The following is an 18,091-nucleotide window of genomic DNA, read 5'->3' as shown; positions in this document are numbered from 1 at the left end:
GTGGTAAAGAACCCTCCTGCCAACGCAGGAGATCTAAGAGATGCAGGTTCGATCTCTGGATTGGGAAGATCACTTGGAGGAAGGCATGGCAACCCACTCCAGTATTCTTGCCTAGAGAATCCCATGGATAGAGGAGCCTGGTGGGCTCTTGTCCACAGGGTCACAAAGAGTCAGACACTACTGAAGCAACTTAGCATGCCTACACAATCTAATTAGTAATGTAATTCCTTCTCAGAAATATACTATGTCCAAAAGCTAAGAAGAAATTATTTCTGCTCTGAGAAATGTATTACTGAAATGATCGGACAGAAAACTCTTATTATTTCTAAGTATACTAATTTAGAAGTGCTGTTAATTCAGTCATGCACTAGGCTATAATTAGGCACTACAGTATCTATAGTGACAAAGCAAAATATTTAATCTATTTTAGGGATCAAACTTTTAAAGCTGCCCAAGTACTTTAAAAGAACTATTAATATACATACAATTGATATGCTAATTAAAATTTCTTTTTTTAGTGAATGTCAAAGTTGCTCAGTCGTGTCCAGCTCTTGGCAACCCCATGGACTATACAGTCCATGGAATTCTCCAGGCCAGAATACTGGAGTGGGTAGCCTTTCCCTTCTCCAGGGTATCTTCCCAACACAGGGATTGACCCAGGTCTCCCACATTGCAGGAGGATTCTTTACCAGCTGAGCCACAAGTAAAAGCCATTTGGTTTTACTATTCATTAAAGCAAATCTTTTAAACACTGTGTCAATCTGAGTTTGGTTTTAGTACATACTACATTCATAAACTATAAGAGCTAAAAGGAAATTCCCTCGTAGCTCAGTTGGTAAAGAATCCACTGCAGTGCAGGAGTCTACCTGCAACGCAGGAGACCTGGGCTAGATTCCTGGGTTGGGAAAATCCCCTGGAGAAGGAAATGGCAACCCACTCCAGTATTCTTGCCTGGGAAATTCCATGAACAGAGGAGCCTGGTGGGCCACAGTCCATGGGGTCAAAAAAGAGTTGGACACAAGTGAGCAACTGAACATGCACGCAGAAGGAAATTCAGGAGCATATCATTCCTTTCATTTTACAGATGAGGACACAGATCTCAATAGGTCTCTAAACCAGTTCATCCCTCCATAATCAGAATAAGACATCTACCTTTTATCTAACCCTTCCCTGTTTGGAATTTCATTTTATCTAGCTCCTCCGAAATCTTGCTCCTCCGAAATCTTGCTCCTCCGAAATCTTGCTCCTCCGAAATCTTGCTCCTCCGAAATCTTGCTCCTCCGAAATCTTGCTCCTCCGAAATCTAGCTCCATCAACTGACCTTCTTTTCATCTATATCTCTGCCATCTCTCTGTTTAACTTACAGACATACTCAAGTTTCTCTTAAAAAAATTTTATCTTCTTCAAACTTCTGCCTTGTTTTCCTCCTCCTTTTTAAAGCCAAGCTTTAAAAACCCAAGCTTTCCACTTTTATTGGAAAAAGTGATCCAAGACTTCCTAGTTACTAGAGACTTTCAGTCTTTATCTCTGCTGATTTCACCTGAAGAACATTCTCATCGCAAATTCCTCACTTGGTTACCATGAAATTTTTCTCTCCTGATTTTCCTACTCTTTCCTACTCTCCCAATTTCCTATTAAACATTCTCCCTGGGCATCCTTAAAGTTCCTCCTCTTCCAAATGAACCTTAGAAGCTGGCAGTCCACAGTTATGTCTTTGGTCCTCTTCTCCTCTCACTCTGCATATTCTCTCTAGGTTCACTTTCTCTACAACAGCTTCAACTATCACCTGGCTATAAATTAATAACTTTGAAAGGCTTTTCTTCATCCTGAATCTTTCTCCTCAAGATGCATAATAAAAATTTCTGCTTGGATGTCTACCCCACAGATACTTCAGGTTGACATGTGAAAAACTAGTTTTCTTTTCCCTTAAACATGCGCCTTCTTTTATATCACCCATCTCTATGAGTACCACCAGCCACCCTAAGGCAGGCGCTGGAATAAATTATGAATCGTCACCTTCCATGTCAAGAGGTAAATATATTTTAATATTTAATAACAATAAATAACAATATGGAATAAATAACAATATGAACTGAGAAAAAAATGAAAAAACTATGAAGAAAATCATGGTAAGTATGCCTGGGGAAGGCAGTTCAGGTAAGTGCCTGACGCACAGCTGGAACTAAATATCAAATATCTTAGTTTACTTTGTAGTTACTATTGTATTTGTTCACAAATGTCCTAGGCACCTTGAAATGACTAGAGAACAAACAACTCTGAACCAAAACCCCTCCTGAATGTTTTAGACAAATAATATAACAGAATATAACAGCTAATTAACAAATACTATTCTACAAGAAATACTATACCCTTTAAGACTGATAGGCTCTTACTCAGAGTAAGCCTACTAAGCACTACATAGTTACTCCCTCTCCTACTCTATTACCTTTTCTACTATTTTGCCCTGATTCTCTGCACTCAGCCGCAGTGTCTTCCTTGCTCTTCTGTAAACATGCCAAACATGCTTCTGCCTCAGAACCTTTGAACTTGCTATTTCCTCTTTCTGGAGAGCCTTCACCCAAATATCTGTGTGGTTCATTGCTCAAATGCAGCCTTATCAGAGAGGACTTCCCTAACTACCCTGAGTAAATCCTCAGCACTTAGAGCAATGTTGAGCATATAGGAGAAATATAATAGGTATTTACTGAGTAAATTAAACAAATTAAATATTTGAGATTCAAAGATGCAAAAATAGGAAATATTTCAAAATCAATGCTGAGAATTTTATGAATTCTCTGGAAATTTCAATTTTCTGAGGATTTTAATCTTTATACTGTTTTGTTTTCATTGACTATATTAGAGCTCTAAGTAACTCTCTTTGTTCAATCCTTACAGAGCAGGTTTAGTGAATTTTTTAAAATTACTCTTAGACACAGATGTAAGGAACAGACTTTTGGACCTGTGGGAGAGGTGAGGGTGGGATGATTTGAGAGAATAGCATTGAACCATGTATATTACCATATGTAAAATAGATGATCAGTGCAACTTCAATGCATGAAGCAGGGCACTCAAAGCCAGTGTTCTGGGACAACCCAGAGGGATGGGGTGGGGAGGGAGGTGGGAGGGAGATTCAGGATGGGGAGACACATGTACACCCGGGGGTAATTCATGTTGATGTATGGCAAAAAACCACTGCAATATTGTAAAGTAATTATCCTCCAATTAAAATATATTAATTAAAAAATTACTCTTGCCTCAGTTTAACAAATTAAGTAGCCACTGCAGACAATATCATCTTTTCTCAATTATTCATGTAAAAACAAGAACAAATTAAATAACAGTTACACAAGTTCCTCCAAAGTCCTCCCCAGTCTCCTATTTATAATTTTTTACTATAACTTTATTTATATTTGGCTGTGCTGGGTCTTTGCTGCCACGTGGGCTTTTCTCTAGTTGCGGTACACAGGCTCTAGGGTGTGTGGCCTTCAGCAGTTGCAGCTCCCAGGTTCTAGAGCATAGGTTCAGTAGCTGTGGTGCACAGACCTAGTTGCTGAGCTGCATGTGGGATCTTCCCAGATCAGGTATTGAACTGTCTTCTACACTGGCAGGGAGATTATTTAGTACTGGGCCACTACGGAACCCTGCCTATTTACAATTTATATTATGTTGCACATAAGTTCTGAAGTCAACAGATTCCAAATTCCAACTATTCTTCTGTACCTACCCTTTGTTAGAAACTCCGACAATAATTTATAGTGCTTTTTAAAAGATAGAACCTATGGAAAATAAATGTAGTAGTGTTATAATCATACTTAACCAGTTATTTTACCAAGGAACATGTCTAGCTTGCTCAAGGAAATATAGATTAGCAGCGAAAACTTGAAAAGGATACTTTTGTGGACGAAGATAAGGTTAGTGTGGCCCAGCTGGACAGCAGTCACCATAGCTGTTTTCTCATCCAGTGAAGCCACTTTCCCAGAAACAGAAATATTACATGAAACTCTGTGGTCTTGCAATTCTAGTGTATAATGTTCCAGGGGAAATTTCACCTCTGTAAGACATGAAAGATACATAACCATAATGAAAGCAATAGACAATAACATATTGTTGGATCATAAGAAGAAGCAGGTCAAAGTAAGAGGAAAATCTGCTTTTCTCTTTATTTCCTCCCAACTATAACGAATTTCTACATATATAGAAATTGAGGGGGACTACTATATGAGTTTATTGTTGCTTATATTCTTAAAACTCAGTAAACTAAGAGTAGGAGGAGGGATCTCCACTAGGAAAGTAAATAAAGGACTAATGTTAATGGAGCAAATGTACACTTTATAAACTGAGTGGGACTTTTGGGATCAGCAGGGTATTAAATTTTTCAGATAACAGAGTTTCTCAATAAACAGCTTTTTTACAAAGATTATTCAAACCCCTTCTATTAACCCCTTCTATTAACTATTAGGTAAAGCTTCTTCCCTTGTCCTAAGTTAGTAAACTTTTGGTTGTTTTAATAGACAATTCAGATGCTTATGGGCACTGAAGCTAAGTAGTAGTTGAACTATAGCATTAGTCTGTTAAAGATATGTGGGCTACCTCAGTCCAGTATTAGCTCAAGTACAGCAATTAAAGAATACAGTTGATCTTTGAACAGTACAGGGATTAGAGGCACTGACACCACCCCCACGCATCGACCTCCCCACGCAGTTGAAAATCCATGTATTAGTCAACCCTCTATAACCCCAGTTCTGCGTGCACGCTTTTAGCCAACCAAACATCAGGTAGTACTGTAGTGTTTATTTTTTAAAAATCTGCATATAAATGGACCTGCACAGTTCAGACCCATGTTGTTTGAGGGTCAACTGTACTTTTATCACAAAAATCTAAGACAGAAGAAGTATTTTGCACATATAATGTGAAGCTGCTTCTCTTGTCAGCAGAAAAGATTTGGGAAATGTTAGTCTTAGGAAAAGCTAAATCAACTTACCTGTCATTCTTCCCTGAACCATTTTTGCAACTCGGTATTTAATATATGCACCTACTAAGAGATAAATATCTTGGGATGGTATAAGAAATATATTCTCCAAAACAAGCAGACGTATCAATGCTGCTGCCACTTTCTAAAAGAAGGAAAAAAAAAAAAAAAAACCAGAAAGTTTCCACGGGCAAAATCCTCAAGGCTGTCCTCCTTATTAAAGTTCACTTTTATAAATTTCTTCTAAAATATTTTGCCAAGATTAAAAAAATGCTTTCCTAAGCACAGATCATAATTTCAGTTAGCCTTAAAAAGTGATCATGAATATTAATGCAGTGTCAGCTTTCTAAGTCACTTATTAAGTCACTCAAACAAAAAATAGAAAACAACAAGCTTTCTAAAGGAGAAGGGTAGGTAAATAAAAAGGCAAGTGTGATAAAATGGGAAAAAGTAAGACCTAACTGTATTGCACTGAAATTCTTTTAACCAACCTCCAGTGAACTGACTTTCCAGATTAAGTTAGTCTGTATCCCTTGTTGAACATATCAATTCTTGTGAAGGCTTACCCAGTACAAGGTTAATAGGCTGCTCTCTAGAATGTCCACATATATGTTCCTGCCACTTGAATTAAATGCTTGCCAAAAGACATTTGTTTTTCTCAACTTTAATAATAATTAATTTAAAAAAAGCATTATATGAAAAGAGTTGTTTTCTATAAAAAATTTAAATGTTTTGAAAAGTTATAGTCAGGACTTCCCTGGTGATCCAGTGGTTAAGAGTCTGCCTGCCAATGCAGTGGACACAGGTTCAATCTGTGGTCGAGGAAGATCCCACATGCTGCGGAGCGACTAAGCCTGTGCATCACAACTACTGAACCCATGCCCTAGAGCTTGTGCTCTGCAACAAAAGAAGCCACCACAATGAGAAGCCTGCGTACCTCAACTATAGAATAGCTCCCACTCACCGCAACTAGAGAAAGCCCCAGCGCAGCCAAAACACAATGATCTGACTGTGGCTCAGATCATGAACTCCTTACTGCCAAACTCAGACTTAAATTGAAGAAAGTAGGGAAAACCACTAGGCCATTCAGATATGACCTAAATCAAATCCCTTACAAGTATACAGTGGAAGTGACAAATAGATTCAAAGGATTAGATCTGATAGACAGAGTGCCTGAGGAACTATGGACGGAGGTTCGTGACATTGTACTGGAGGTGGTGATCAGAACCATCCTCAAGGAAAAGAAATTCAAAAAGGCAAAATGGTTGTCTGAGGAGACAACCTTACAAATAGCTGAGAAAAGAAGAGAAGCAAAAGGCAAAGGAGAAGAGAAAAGACATACCTATCTGATGCAGAGTTCCAAAGAACAGCAAGGAGAGATAAGAAAGCCTTCCTAAGTGAACAATGCAAAGAAATAGAGGAAAACAATAGAAAGACTAGAGATCGCTTCAAGAAAATGAGAGATACCATGGGAACATTTCATGCAAAGATGGGCACAATAAAGGACAGAAATGGTATGGACTTAACAGAAGCAGAAGATATTAAGAAGAGGTGGCAAGAATACACAGAAGAACTATACAAAACAGATCTTCATGTCCCAGATAACCACGATGGTATGATCACTCACCTAGAGCCAGAATTCTGGAATGCAAAGTCAAGTGGAACTTAGGAAGCATCACTACAAACAAAGCTAGTGGAGGTGATGGAATTCCAGCTGAGCTATTTCAAATCCTAAAAGATGATGCTGTGAAAGTACTGCACTCAATATGCTAGCAAATTTGGAAAAGTCAGCAGTGGCCACAGGACAGGAAAAGGTCAGCTTTCTTTCCAATCCCAAAGACAGACAATGCCAAAGAATGTACAAACTACCGCACAAATAAATTAATTAATTTTTTAAAATTAATTTTTAAAAAAATAGTTAAAGGCAAGCTAAGGATAAATTTAAAAAAAACTTTTTTAATTAAGAAAAAAATTAAATAAAAAAAGAAATTAAAGGATAGCTAAGACGTACTGCTATCAAATTAGGTGTAGGTGAGAAATGTAAAAGACTAGGGGAAAATCCTTGAAAAATATATTAGAATTCTGCACTCAAATTGCTTCACACATGTGTAATTTTTCACTCAACCATAAAATAAAATGAAAAAGAAACTAGAAACTAATTTATGCAAGAATAAGTATGTATATTTTTGACCAGTGAATTCGTAGACAAAGAAAAGTCTTGGACCTACATCAAAGGATTAGTGAATAAAATGCAGTTATGTTTTAAGAGAAAATGCCAGTAACATTTGTAATTGTACTTGGGTAATAACATGTTTAAGGAAGACAGGTTTTCAAAAAATGTTTATCCGTTTCAAATAACTTTTTCAATTGGCCTAAATCAATCAGGTTAGAGGGTTTCTATTATAGACAAACATAAGAAACTATTCCATAGGCAAGACTTAATGTCTATAGCACTAAATTTTTACCTTATAGAATGGTTCAGAAATTCGAACTTTTACGATAGCAGCACCAGTTTTAATGCCAGACACCAAAATCATATCTCCCTGTTTCTCTTCTTTTTCCATCTCAGCTATATATGCAGGGGGAGAATATTCTGCTTCAGAGTATCTCAAAATCCTAAAGAGATAAACTTTGTTTCTAGTAAATTATTCTTCTTCCATAAGGCTCTGAGAGACTTTAAACAGTCTCTTCAATGTCTGTATAGTGTCAAAAGTTTAAAATTTCCACAATGACCAGATAAAAGAGAAGTACTTAATATGCTTCTGGCTAAAACTGTTGTAGGACTAAAACCCGGATTGTCTGAGAGCTATTGCTGGGCATTGAAGAGAAAATTTCATACTAATATCCACTCACTGTATTTCAGTGAGTGTTGATAGCTTGAAAAACAAAAGTGTCAGAAGATACGACAAATAATTGTACAGTTCTGATTTCATGAACTCCTCTGCAGTGACTCAAATTAAGCCATCATCAAGGTACCTACAGCTGTGCCATATTTTCCCGTGGTAAATTTATTTGTTCCAAATAGTTCCAGATAGAAAAATGATCAAAACCCACACAAATGACTGCTGTTCAGTGTGCTACCCAAAGGCAGATGTCTCCTTCAAAGTCACATAGTTAGGTTTGGTTTCAAGGTTACCTAATTTTGCTAGACAGTTCTTCTATTGCTGATTCATTATCCCGGGCAATGCTCCACTCAAACACCATCCCTGCCAAACTACTAAAAGTATTTCCTGTAAAGCAAGGCAAAAGCAGATAAGACAAAATCACATGTTCAAAAATATTCAGGTATCTTTAATAAGCAAGGGAAATTTAACTAGAAAATTATTTTTAAGCCTCTTTCATTAACAAATAGATGCACTATCATTAATGAATTAAAACACATCTACCAGGAAGACCCCTACACAGAGTAAGTACGGTTGCTGTATAAGCTTTCTGAAAGTGAAAATGACTCAAGCTGGTTAACTGCTGGTTGACAAAATTATGGCACTATTTCTGTTCCTTTCAACATAAAAAGGCCACCTTATAATCTATCTCAGGGTTGACAGTCATCCCTAAATCCTGGTCCCTCTAATAAAAATTTTTATAAAAACTAGATTTGAATATTACTAATATGTTCATTTCTCACATTTTAAAAATTGCTCTTCACTAGTTTACAAAGAAAGAAGCAATGCATTAAAATGTTTTTTTTTACATATTACACAAGTGTAGTATGTGAAAAACAATGTAAAATCAGTCTTAGGAAAAATAAAATTATAAAATTTTCACAGGTTTACATTTAATTCTCTTGGCCTACAGAAAGTAGACTGATCAAAACAGAGATAATAATAAATTCCAAAATGTACTTCTTTTTTTCCTCCAAAAATGTTCTTAATTGTTGGGACCATTAGCAGAAGCCCAGTAGCAGAATTTGGATTCTGAACTAGGAAATTTTAATGAAAGTCTGTAGTTAATACATCAAACCACACTCAGAATTGTTAATTCTTCTTGCACATGAACTTCATATGAGAAAATAAACATTATTTCCAACCTACTTTTCTCTCTCAAATTTCTGTTTCCAAAAACTAAACACAAAAGTGTTCATTTTAGGTAATTTTGTTGAATCCTCTGGCATTCGTTACCTTCAGCATCCAATGCCCTCACCATCAGTTCCAGTGGTGAATCATCTACATAGAGTTCCCGAGTTCGAGATATAATTTCAATGCTGTTTATCACATCAACCTTAACATCACACCGCAGTTCATGGTCAGTCACTAAAACGAACCCAAAAACTGAGAATTTAATTCAACAGGTCATGAATCTATTAAATGTTTCATATACTGAGGAGCTTATTCTAAATATTAAGAAAAAGAAAGGCATAATAGTTCCTTTCAACCTGTGGAAGAAAACAGCATAGCAACAAAATATATAAGAGCATCTGTTTACAAGAATAGACACTAGAGCAGTGATTCCCAGACACTGATCTATAATAATGTTTTTATTCACCCATCAAAAAATGAGAATTTTAAAACATAATAAAATTAAATATATTCACTTTATATATTCCCTGGGACTTCCCTGGTGGCTCAGACGGTAAAGTGTCTGTCTACAATGTGGGAGTCCCGGGTTCGATCCCTGGGTCAGGAAGATCCCCTGGAGAAGGAAATGGCAATCCACTCCAGTACTATTGCCTGGAAAATCCCATGGACAGAGGAGCCTGGTAGGCTACAGTCCATGGGGTCGCAAAGACACGACTGAGCGACTTCACTTTCACTTTAAAGGAATATATATTCAATATTACTTTTGAAGTGTTAGAATGCTTTTCCTTTTATGAAATTTTAAGAGTATATTTTTTTAAATGTGTTTATTTAGGAAAGTAAGAGGGTGGCAACCATATGCCATTCCTGTCTGCCAATAAATTTCTCACTTCATTTCTTTCAATTTTTTTTCCTGGACCATGAGATTTTTAGCCTGAGAATCACATATTAGACCCAACTAGGGTTCCACTCAATATGTTCGTTGCTCAGTTGTGCCCAGCTCTTTGCAACACTGTAGACTGCAGCCTGCCAGGATCCTCTGTCCATTGAATTCTCCAGGCAAGAATACTGGAGTGGGTTGCCATTCCCTTCTCTGGGGGGGTCTTCCTGACCCAGGAATCAAACCCAGTTCTCCTGCATTGCAGGCAGATTCTGTACCATCTGAGCCACCAGAGAAGCCCAATATAGTCATGATTAACTTCAGAAACACAAATTGAAACAGTACAGAAAGTAGACTTATTTCCATAAAGATGAAATAAGGGTGAAATAAAAATTATTTTGGGGACTTCCCTGGTGGCACAGTGAATAGGAATCTGCCTGCCAACCCAGGGGACACGGTTTCAATCCCCGATCCAGGAAAATTCCACATGCCTCGGAGAAACTAACTCTGCGTGCCACAACTACTAAAACCCACTCACCTAGAGCCTGTGCTCCACGACAAGAGAAGCCACTACAATGAGAAGCCCATGCACCGCAACAAAGAGCAGCCCCAGCTCACTACAATAGAGAAAGCCTGTGAGCAGCAGTGAAGACCCAATGCAACCAAAAAATAAATTAAATTTTTAAAAATTATTAAAAAATATTTTGGGACTTCCCTGGTGGTACAGTAGGTAAGAATCTGCTGGCCAATGCAGGGAACAGAGGTTCGATCCCTAGTCCAGGAAGATTCCACATGCCAAGAAGCAACCAAGACCACAGACTACAACTACTGAAGTCCATGTGCCTAAAGTCTCTGCTCTGCAACAAGAGAAGCCACCACAGTGAGAAACTCTTTCACTACAACAAAGAGTAGCCCCTGCTTGCCACAACTAGAGAAAGTCTGTGCACAGAAACAATGATTCAGTGCAGCTGAAATATAAATAAATTAAAAAATTTTTTTAAGTATTTGCTGAACAATAACCACATGCTGAGCACAGTGCAAAATGTACTGATCATTCCATTCTATTCTCTCCACCGAAATCACTCAGCTGTCTAAACCCTTTCTTCACCCTTCACGTGAACTTTTATACCTAAAATTTATGCCTTCATCTCCAAACTCCTCTACCTGTCCTGTACCTAAGGTTGAAAATCTAGATATCCCACTACAAAAAGGCATTTTCATATATTCATAGACTACATCTGGAATGATACAGAAAAGTGGTTGTCTCTTGGAGAAATGAGATTAGAGATTTACTTTTCATTATATAACCTTTTCGGGTTTCCCTGGTGGCTCAGACAATAAAGAATCTGCCAGTAATGCAGGAGATTACCCCTGGTTGATCCCAGGGTCGGAAAGATCCCCTGGAAGGGAATGGCTGCCCACTCCAATATTCTTGCCTGAGAATTCCATGGACAGAGGAGCCTGGTGGGCTACAGTCTCTGGGGTCGCAAAGAGGCAGACATGATTGAATGACTAACACTTTCACTACTTTCACATATAACCTTTCATATTCTTTAAATATTTTATCAAAGAGAGGTAACATCTAGTCAGAACAAAACAAAACAAAAAATCAAAATAAATCTAACACTCTTACCAAATAGAATATGCCCACCTCGTCTCTCACCATTATCCATCTCTGTCACAGGTGAGTAGTAGTGAAAGTCACTCGGTCATGTCCAACTCTTTTCGACCCCATGTAGCCCACCAGGCTCCTCTGTCTATGGAATTCTCCAAGCAAGAATACTGGAGTGGGTTGCCATGCCCTTCTTTAGGGATCTTCCCAATCCAGGGATTGAATCCAGGTCTCCCACACTGCAGGCAGATTCTTTCCTGTTTGAAACTAGGGAATTCCCTAGTAGCTAGTGGCTAATCTCTGTCATAGCCACTCATTTTCTCTATTAGACTATCACCAAAAACATCATAAACAAAATTCCAAGCACCTAAACACCAATGGAGTGCTTAAATCTTTTAACCTTTACAGATACCTTATGGTTAGTAGGTAATTCAATATCTGTCAAACAAATGAAGAGTTTCTCTTAAGGCATGCTCTTCCCTTTCAAAATGTCCCTTCCCATTTCAGAGTGCCAGTTTCCATTAAGATAAGAATGCATCTTGTAGAACACTAAGACTGCCATTCATTACTGGGAATCTCCATCATCTATGTACACAATTGTTTTAATAGCAAAATTGTGAAAGCTGATTTGAAAGATAATTTTGGAATATTCACAAGTCAGATGAAACCAAGCTGAGAGCCAGATTTGACATTTCTCCAAGCAACTGTGTGCTCTTTCAACATCAGAATGAATTCATGTAGTTAAGAGTAATTGCATGACTTCCCTGATGGTACAGATAAGAATCTGCCTGCTGCAGGGGGCAGGGGTTCGATATCTGGTTCAAGAATATTCCGTGAGCCACAACTACTGAGCCCATGCTCTAGAGCTTGTGAGCCCCAACTGCTGAGCCCATGCACCTAGAGCCTATGGTCTGCAACAAGAGAAGCTATAGCAATGAGAAGCCTGTGCACCACAATGAAGAGTAGCCCCCTCTCGCCACAACTGGAGAAAGCCCACTCACAGCAACAAAGACCCAGTGCAACCAAAAATAAATAAAATTTGAAAACAGTAATTACATTAAAAAGAGCATATGTGACCAAAGCAACACTTTTCTCATCTTTGTATCCTTCTCTATACACTGTAGCTGCCCTGCATGACACAGTCCTCAAAGATTCTCATCTTTGAAATCTCATATTTCATCAACTCCAAGACACTCATTTTTCTGACATTTCAACATCTCTGAAATTAGGGTTTTATCTTATGACTGATGACATCTTAGAACTGTCAACCACCAGGAGTCATAGCATAGTTATCATTTACTGCACTTGTGAGAACTTTAAAAGGGCCAACATCAAACTTGCAGAATGGGTATTAGTAGTTGGAATAAAACATGGTGAACAGTGGTGGAGCACTCTTTCCCCTTGGAACCGAACAGTTAAGGACACAGAGTGGGAAAGATGGCGACTCAGATGTGCTAGAAACCTTCTCAAAGCTGGAGACAAAACAGGTCAGCTTTATAAATTGTAAAGCCAACTAATGAGTCCAATACTAATACCTTGTAGGTGGTTTTGGTTTAATTCTTTTAAGAAATGCAACATCACTAACAGTCTCAGTGGTACAAAGGAAGATGTTGTGGGGATAAACACAGACATTGATGATTCCCAATCAAAAAGTGATTCAGATGAAGCAAAAATGTTAAATTTTTCTTAGGAATATTTTAACCAGTTAATTTTATTTCCTTTTTATTAGGCTTGAGAGTGATACACAATAAAAATAACCATCTAAGTCAAAAAGAGCCCTTCAATAGGTATAAAGCAAAAATTCTAAGTGAAGAAAAGCAGTTTAGTTGGCAATGTTGTTCTTGCTGCTGCTGCTAAGTCACTTCAGTTGTGTCCGTCTCTGTGCGACCCCATAGACGGCAGCCCACCAGGCTCCCCCGTCCCTGGGATTCTCCAGGCAAGAACACTGGAGTGGGTTGCCATTTCCTTCTCCAATGCAAGAAAGTGAAAAGTGAAAGTGAAGTTCTTCAGTCGTGTCCGACTCTCAGCGACCCCATGGACTTCAGCCTTCCAGGTGCCTCTGTCCGTGGGATTTTCCAGGCAAGAGTACTGGAGTGGGGTGCCACTGCCTTCTCTGAACGTTGTTCTTAGTAGTACATTAAAAATAGTTATAATAGACGGCATCTTCAATTATATGAAATATGGTATACCAAACATCTTAAATTTATTTTTAATAATACAGTATAGATATATAATTTATCAAAATATTTAAGAGCCACGCAGATATTTCTGACCTATCAATATGAAAATACCAAAATGCCAGAAACTCAGGGACACAAATAGCAATTCTTAAGCTGCTCTGGTCTAAAATAGACTAGCATGTGCTTCCCAAATTTCGGTACGTATGAGAATCATCTGGAGAGCTTGTTAAAAACACAGATCCCTGGGACTTCCTTGGTGACTCAGTGGTTAAGAATCTGCCTGCCAAAGCAGGGAACACAGGTTTGATTCCTGGTCTGGGAAGATCCCATATGCCATGGAGCAGCTAAGCCTGTGCACAACTACTACTGAGATCGAGTGCTGCAATAACTGAAGCCTGCGCACCTTAGATGGAGAAGGCAACGGCACCCCACTCCAGTACTCTTGCCTGGAAACTCCCATGGACGGAGGAGCCTGGTAGGCTGCAGTCCATGGAGTCGCTAGGAGTCGGATACGACTGAGCGACTTCACTTTTTCACTTTCATGCACTGGAGAAGGAAATGGCAACCCACTCCAGTGTTCCTGCCTGAAGAATCCCAGGGACGGTGGGGCCTGGTGGGCTGCCGTCTGTGGGGTTGAACAGAGTCGGACACGACTGAATCGACTTAGCAGCAGCAGCAGCAGCAGCGCACCTTGTACCCATGCTCCCCAAGGAGAAGCCACTGCAATGGCAAACCCAAGCACCACAACAAATAGCAGCCACCACTCACTCCAACTAGAGAATGCCCTGGCATAGCAACTAAGACCCACTGAAGCCATAAATTAAAACCACAGATCCCCTGACTCATTCCAGAGATTCTGATACAGCAGATCAGGTGGGGCCTGAGAATTTACACTTCTAACAAGCTCCCAGGTGATAAAGATGCAGATTCATAGATGGCACTAGTACTTGAGAAGTACTAGTTTTTTATTTTATTTATTTATTGGCTTCACTTGGTCTCTGTTACTGCACACGGGCTTTGTTTGTCTAGTTGCAGTGAGCGGGGCCTACTCTAGAGTTGTGGTGCTCAGGCTTCTCCTTGTGGTGGCTTCTCTTGTTGCAAAGCATGAGGTCTAGAGTGTTCGGACTTCAATAGTTATGTCATGTGGGCTTAGTTGCCTACGGCACATGGGATCTTCCCTGACCAGGAATTGAACCTGTGTCTCCTGCACTGGCAGGCAGATTCTTAACCACTGGACCACCAGGGAAGCCTGAGAAGTACTAGTCTTTATTCTGCCTTTTGCCTCACTCAAGACCAACCTCAGAACGTAACAACCAAGCTAGTTCTGATAAATAGGTCCTTCCCTTCTCCACTGATCCAACCAACCAGAGTTTCTGCTCTGTATCAGGCACATTGCCAAGGGCTGGATGTTCAAAAATTAAAAAATTTAAAAAGTTACAGGCTAGGATGCCACAATTAAGGTTTATATTGCAGGAATCCTTTTTTGTACCTTAAGGGGCATTTGAAGCCAACACTGTCTGTGTTAACCATCTACAAAAGACATCAGATTTTTCTACTCCAGGGGAACAGTTACATAGTGTGTTTTGTCTCAACATACCTATCTCTCGAGCAAGAATAACACTGCTGAGGCGTATTGGTTGGGTAGATTCAGCAATGAGCACAGCTTTTTGAGAACATAAGGTGCCATTTTCATATAAAGGTTCAACAGTTACTGCATCATGATGGGTGGAATGCCTGCCAGGATAAAACACTTAAGAGTATGAAATACGAATGTGGGTTAAAATTAACTTTTGGTGGAATATAGGTTCCTATAGTTTTTCCATGTTACATACTACCAGGTGTATTTATAGGTTTTTCTTTAAAATAGAAACATTGCTTAAAGAGGTAAGATTTAAGTGGAAGAGACTGATGAGAATATTTTCCAGTGATCCCTTGTGCCAAGTTACATTCCTTCCTCAGTATTTAAAGTGTCACAATCTTCCCTCAGTATGTAAAAATAGGATTGATGCTGTGTTTCCAACAATGAGAGACCTGGCTTCTCAAACTCTGAGGAATGAATTTCCTCCAATCCTAGAAATTGGACTGTTGCTATCTAAGGTGGAAATCTTGCTAAAATTATGAGGCATGAGTCCAACTCAAAATACAGTTTAAAAAATCATTAATATTTTTGGATGGATGGAAGGAATTGATTGATTCCTTCAATCCTAGATTGACGCCTTCCATCATCCTCAGTCAGGAGATACGTCACAATGGATCACTGTGTAAGCCTGATTTCCTTATACAGCCTCATAAAATGGGAGATGAACTTCTTACACTGGAGAAAACTTGGTGCTTCTCTTCAGTGATGGTAAAGGGAAATCTCCAATTAGGATGAGCCCTCTGATACCGTGGAGCCCACTTGAGCTAGGTTCCCTTACCCTTAGGAAACCATACAACCTATGGTTGGGTTCTCTCACGCCAGAGAATCATGTCTTTTCATCCTCAGTCAGAAAGTCATTCCCACCAGAGTTGATTACCCCAAACTTGAGTGTACACTTCAAGAGAGTACTCTCATATGAGGGAGGAAACATATTAATATGTGATAGGCAAATCTTATCTCCACCTAAAATACACCTTCTCACACAAGTTTATACTTCATATTATCTATGCCTCAATTCACTCACCTGTAAAATGGAAAAAATAGCGCTTAATTGATAAGACTGTAAAAACGGAATGAGTTAACACATGCAAAGTGCTTAGTTATGTATATAATAGTTAAGTGTTTTTACACTTAAAACCTCACTTTAGTTTGCAGCGAACTCGCACATCCTAAGCCTCTCTAGCCCCTCAATAAATTTCCTCAGACTTTGGGAACTCCTTGTCCTAGCTCTTAACACTGAAAGTTCTTTGCGGTGGGTAGCCATGGTTGTCTGAGGCCACCAACACAGGGTTTCCTTATACCCTGACAGCTGTTCACATAGTGACTACCCCTCCCAACACATACCATGAGAAAGCCAATCTCACACGTTAACTGCTCATAAAAGGACCCACACATAAGCTGAAAACATCCCACATGAGGGCAGGCCGTATTAGAAGGGCTGGCCCTCCATTCCTGCTGACTTCCCACCCCTGATCCCTACAGGCAAGGCTCTTCAGGATTAGTGACCACACAGTATTCCGGTGGCGTCTTCCGTTCAATGAACCCTTCCCATTCTTCCTGGGTGGCGTGGGGGTGCATACTCTCCGTGATCCCGCCACGCCTCACCAAGTGTAGCAGCCCCGCTGAGCCTCCAGCAGGAAAGGAACCCGGCCTGGCTCCCGGCCAAAGGGTAGCAACACCTGTGGTACATTAAGTTTGTTGGCCAGGGTTCCAAGCAAAAAGAGAAGCAGAAACAGGAGGCCCTGTAGAGTCACGCGGAACAGCCCGAAGCCTCGGGGATTTGGCGACCCAACTGCAGTCATGGCGCCCTTCAACTCCGTCTCCTCGCTTAACTACAGCCGTGCCCTCAGCTCCAATATCAGCCAATCCGCAGGCGTGACGTCAACAGGCGGCCGTACCGCTTGGAATTATGGGAATGTTTTTAGGAAGGGCTCCAACAAGCCGTTATGTTAACTTTAAGGCAGAAACCCAGCTAGCTACCCACTTAAAGGGCTACCTTCTTAAATATTGGGTGGCAGGCCTTTTTAATAGTAAAGAACAAGCAGAAAAACCTGAAAAATCTCTCCCAGTTAAATTTCTCCTTCTGTTGCCTACTATGGGTTTGACTCCTAGAGCAACCCCCCACCAACTTTTTTGGGGGGCAATAATTTCCCGTCAGCATTGGCCCGTGCATATAAATGGAAAAAATTGTTCCAGTCTCTGGTATAAACAGCTGGACTTTGTCAAGGAAGCTGTGTCATTTTTACTAGTAAGTCAGATTCATGTCCAGCCTCAAGGCCAGAGTGCAGGAAATGCCAGGCACTGGCGTCTCAAAGGCAGCTTTGAAAGTTATCCACTCACACAACCTGTCTGTAAGCAAATACTCTGAGAGGACCTCTTGTTAAATTAACTTGTTTTCTCCAAATATCTAACAAAGTATTAGCTCAAAGGCTGTCTCAGGACAGTTTACTAAAACCACACATATATAGGAGTATGTAATCAGTGTCATATTATTGCAGTTGTTTAGTGAGCAGAGTCCAATAAATCTGGGATTTATGAGAAAGAATAAGCATGACTGTAAAGGAAATACATAGCTGACCCTGATGATGCCAGTGTCAGATTAAAAACGTCTGACACATAAATGTTATTTCTAATCTTTACATTTACCTAAAAATACATATTATCTTTATTTTACAGATAATGAAACTAAATGGTTGACATAAGAACACACAACTAGAGATCTAGAGCTGAGTTTTGACCCCAGTTTGGACCACTTCCAAAGCGTGTGTGCTGCGTCAAATCCTACTGCTGCCACCCAC

General features: G+C 39.5%; 1 protein-coding gene across 1 annotated transcript in view; it reads right to left on the bottom strand.

Moving 5' to 3' along the window:
* Positions 1 to 18,068, bottom strand: part of NUP210L (nucleoporin 210kDa-like) — a 101,586-nt gene extending 83,518 nt beyond the window's left edge. The window contains exons 1-7 of the mRNA XM_010838380.1: positions 16,899 to 18,068; positions 15,252 to 15,388; positions 9,088 to 9,219; positions 8,106 to 8,199; positions 7,435 to 7,585; positions 4,982 to 5,114; positions 3,893 to 4,051 (exon numbers count right to left, since the gene is read on the bottom strand). Coding sequence (XP_010836682.1) covers positions 3,893 to 4,051; positions 4,982 to 5,114; positions 7,435 to 7,585; positions 8,106 to 8,199; positions 9,088 to 9,219; positions 15,252 to 15,388; positions 16,899 to 17,095 — 1,003 coding nt within the window. The 5' untranslated portion in view covers positions 17,096 to 18,068. The remainder of the gene's footprint in view (positions 1 to 3,892; positions 4,052 to 4,981; positions 5,115 to 7,434; positions 7,586 to 8,105; positions 8,200 to 9,087; positions 9,220 to 15,251; positions 15,389 to 16,898) is intronic.
* Positions 18,069 to 18,091: the final 23 nt, after the last annotated feature.

The sequence above is a fragment of the Bison bison genome, unplaced genomic scaffold, assembly GCF_000754665.1.
Source record: "Bison bison bison isolate TAMUID 2011002044 unplaced genomic scaffold, Bison_UMD1.0 scf7180017864093, whole genome shotgun sequence".
Classification (NCBI taxonomy): domain Eukaryota; kingdom Metazoa; phylum Chordata; class Mammalia; order Artiodactyla; family Bovidae; genus Bison; species Bison bison.
The sequence above is the reverse complement of the archived record's forward strand: the minus strand, read 5'-3'. Positions and strand labels throughout refer to the sequence as shown.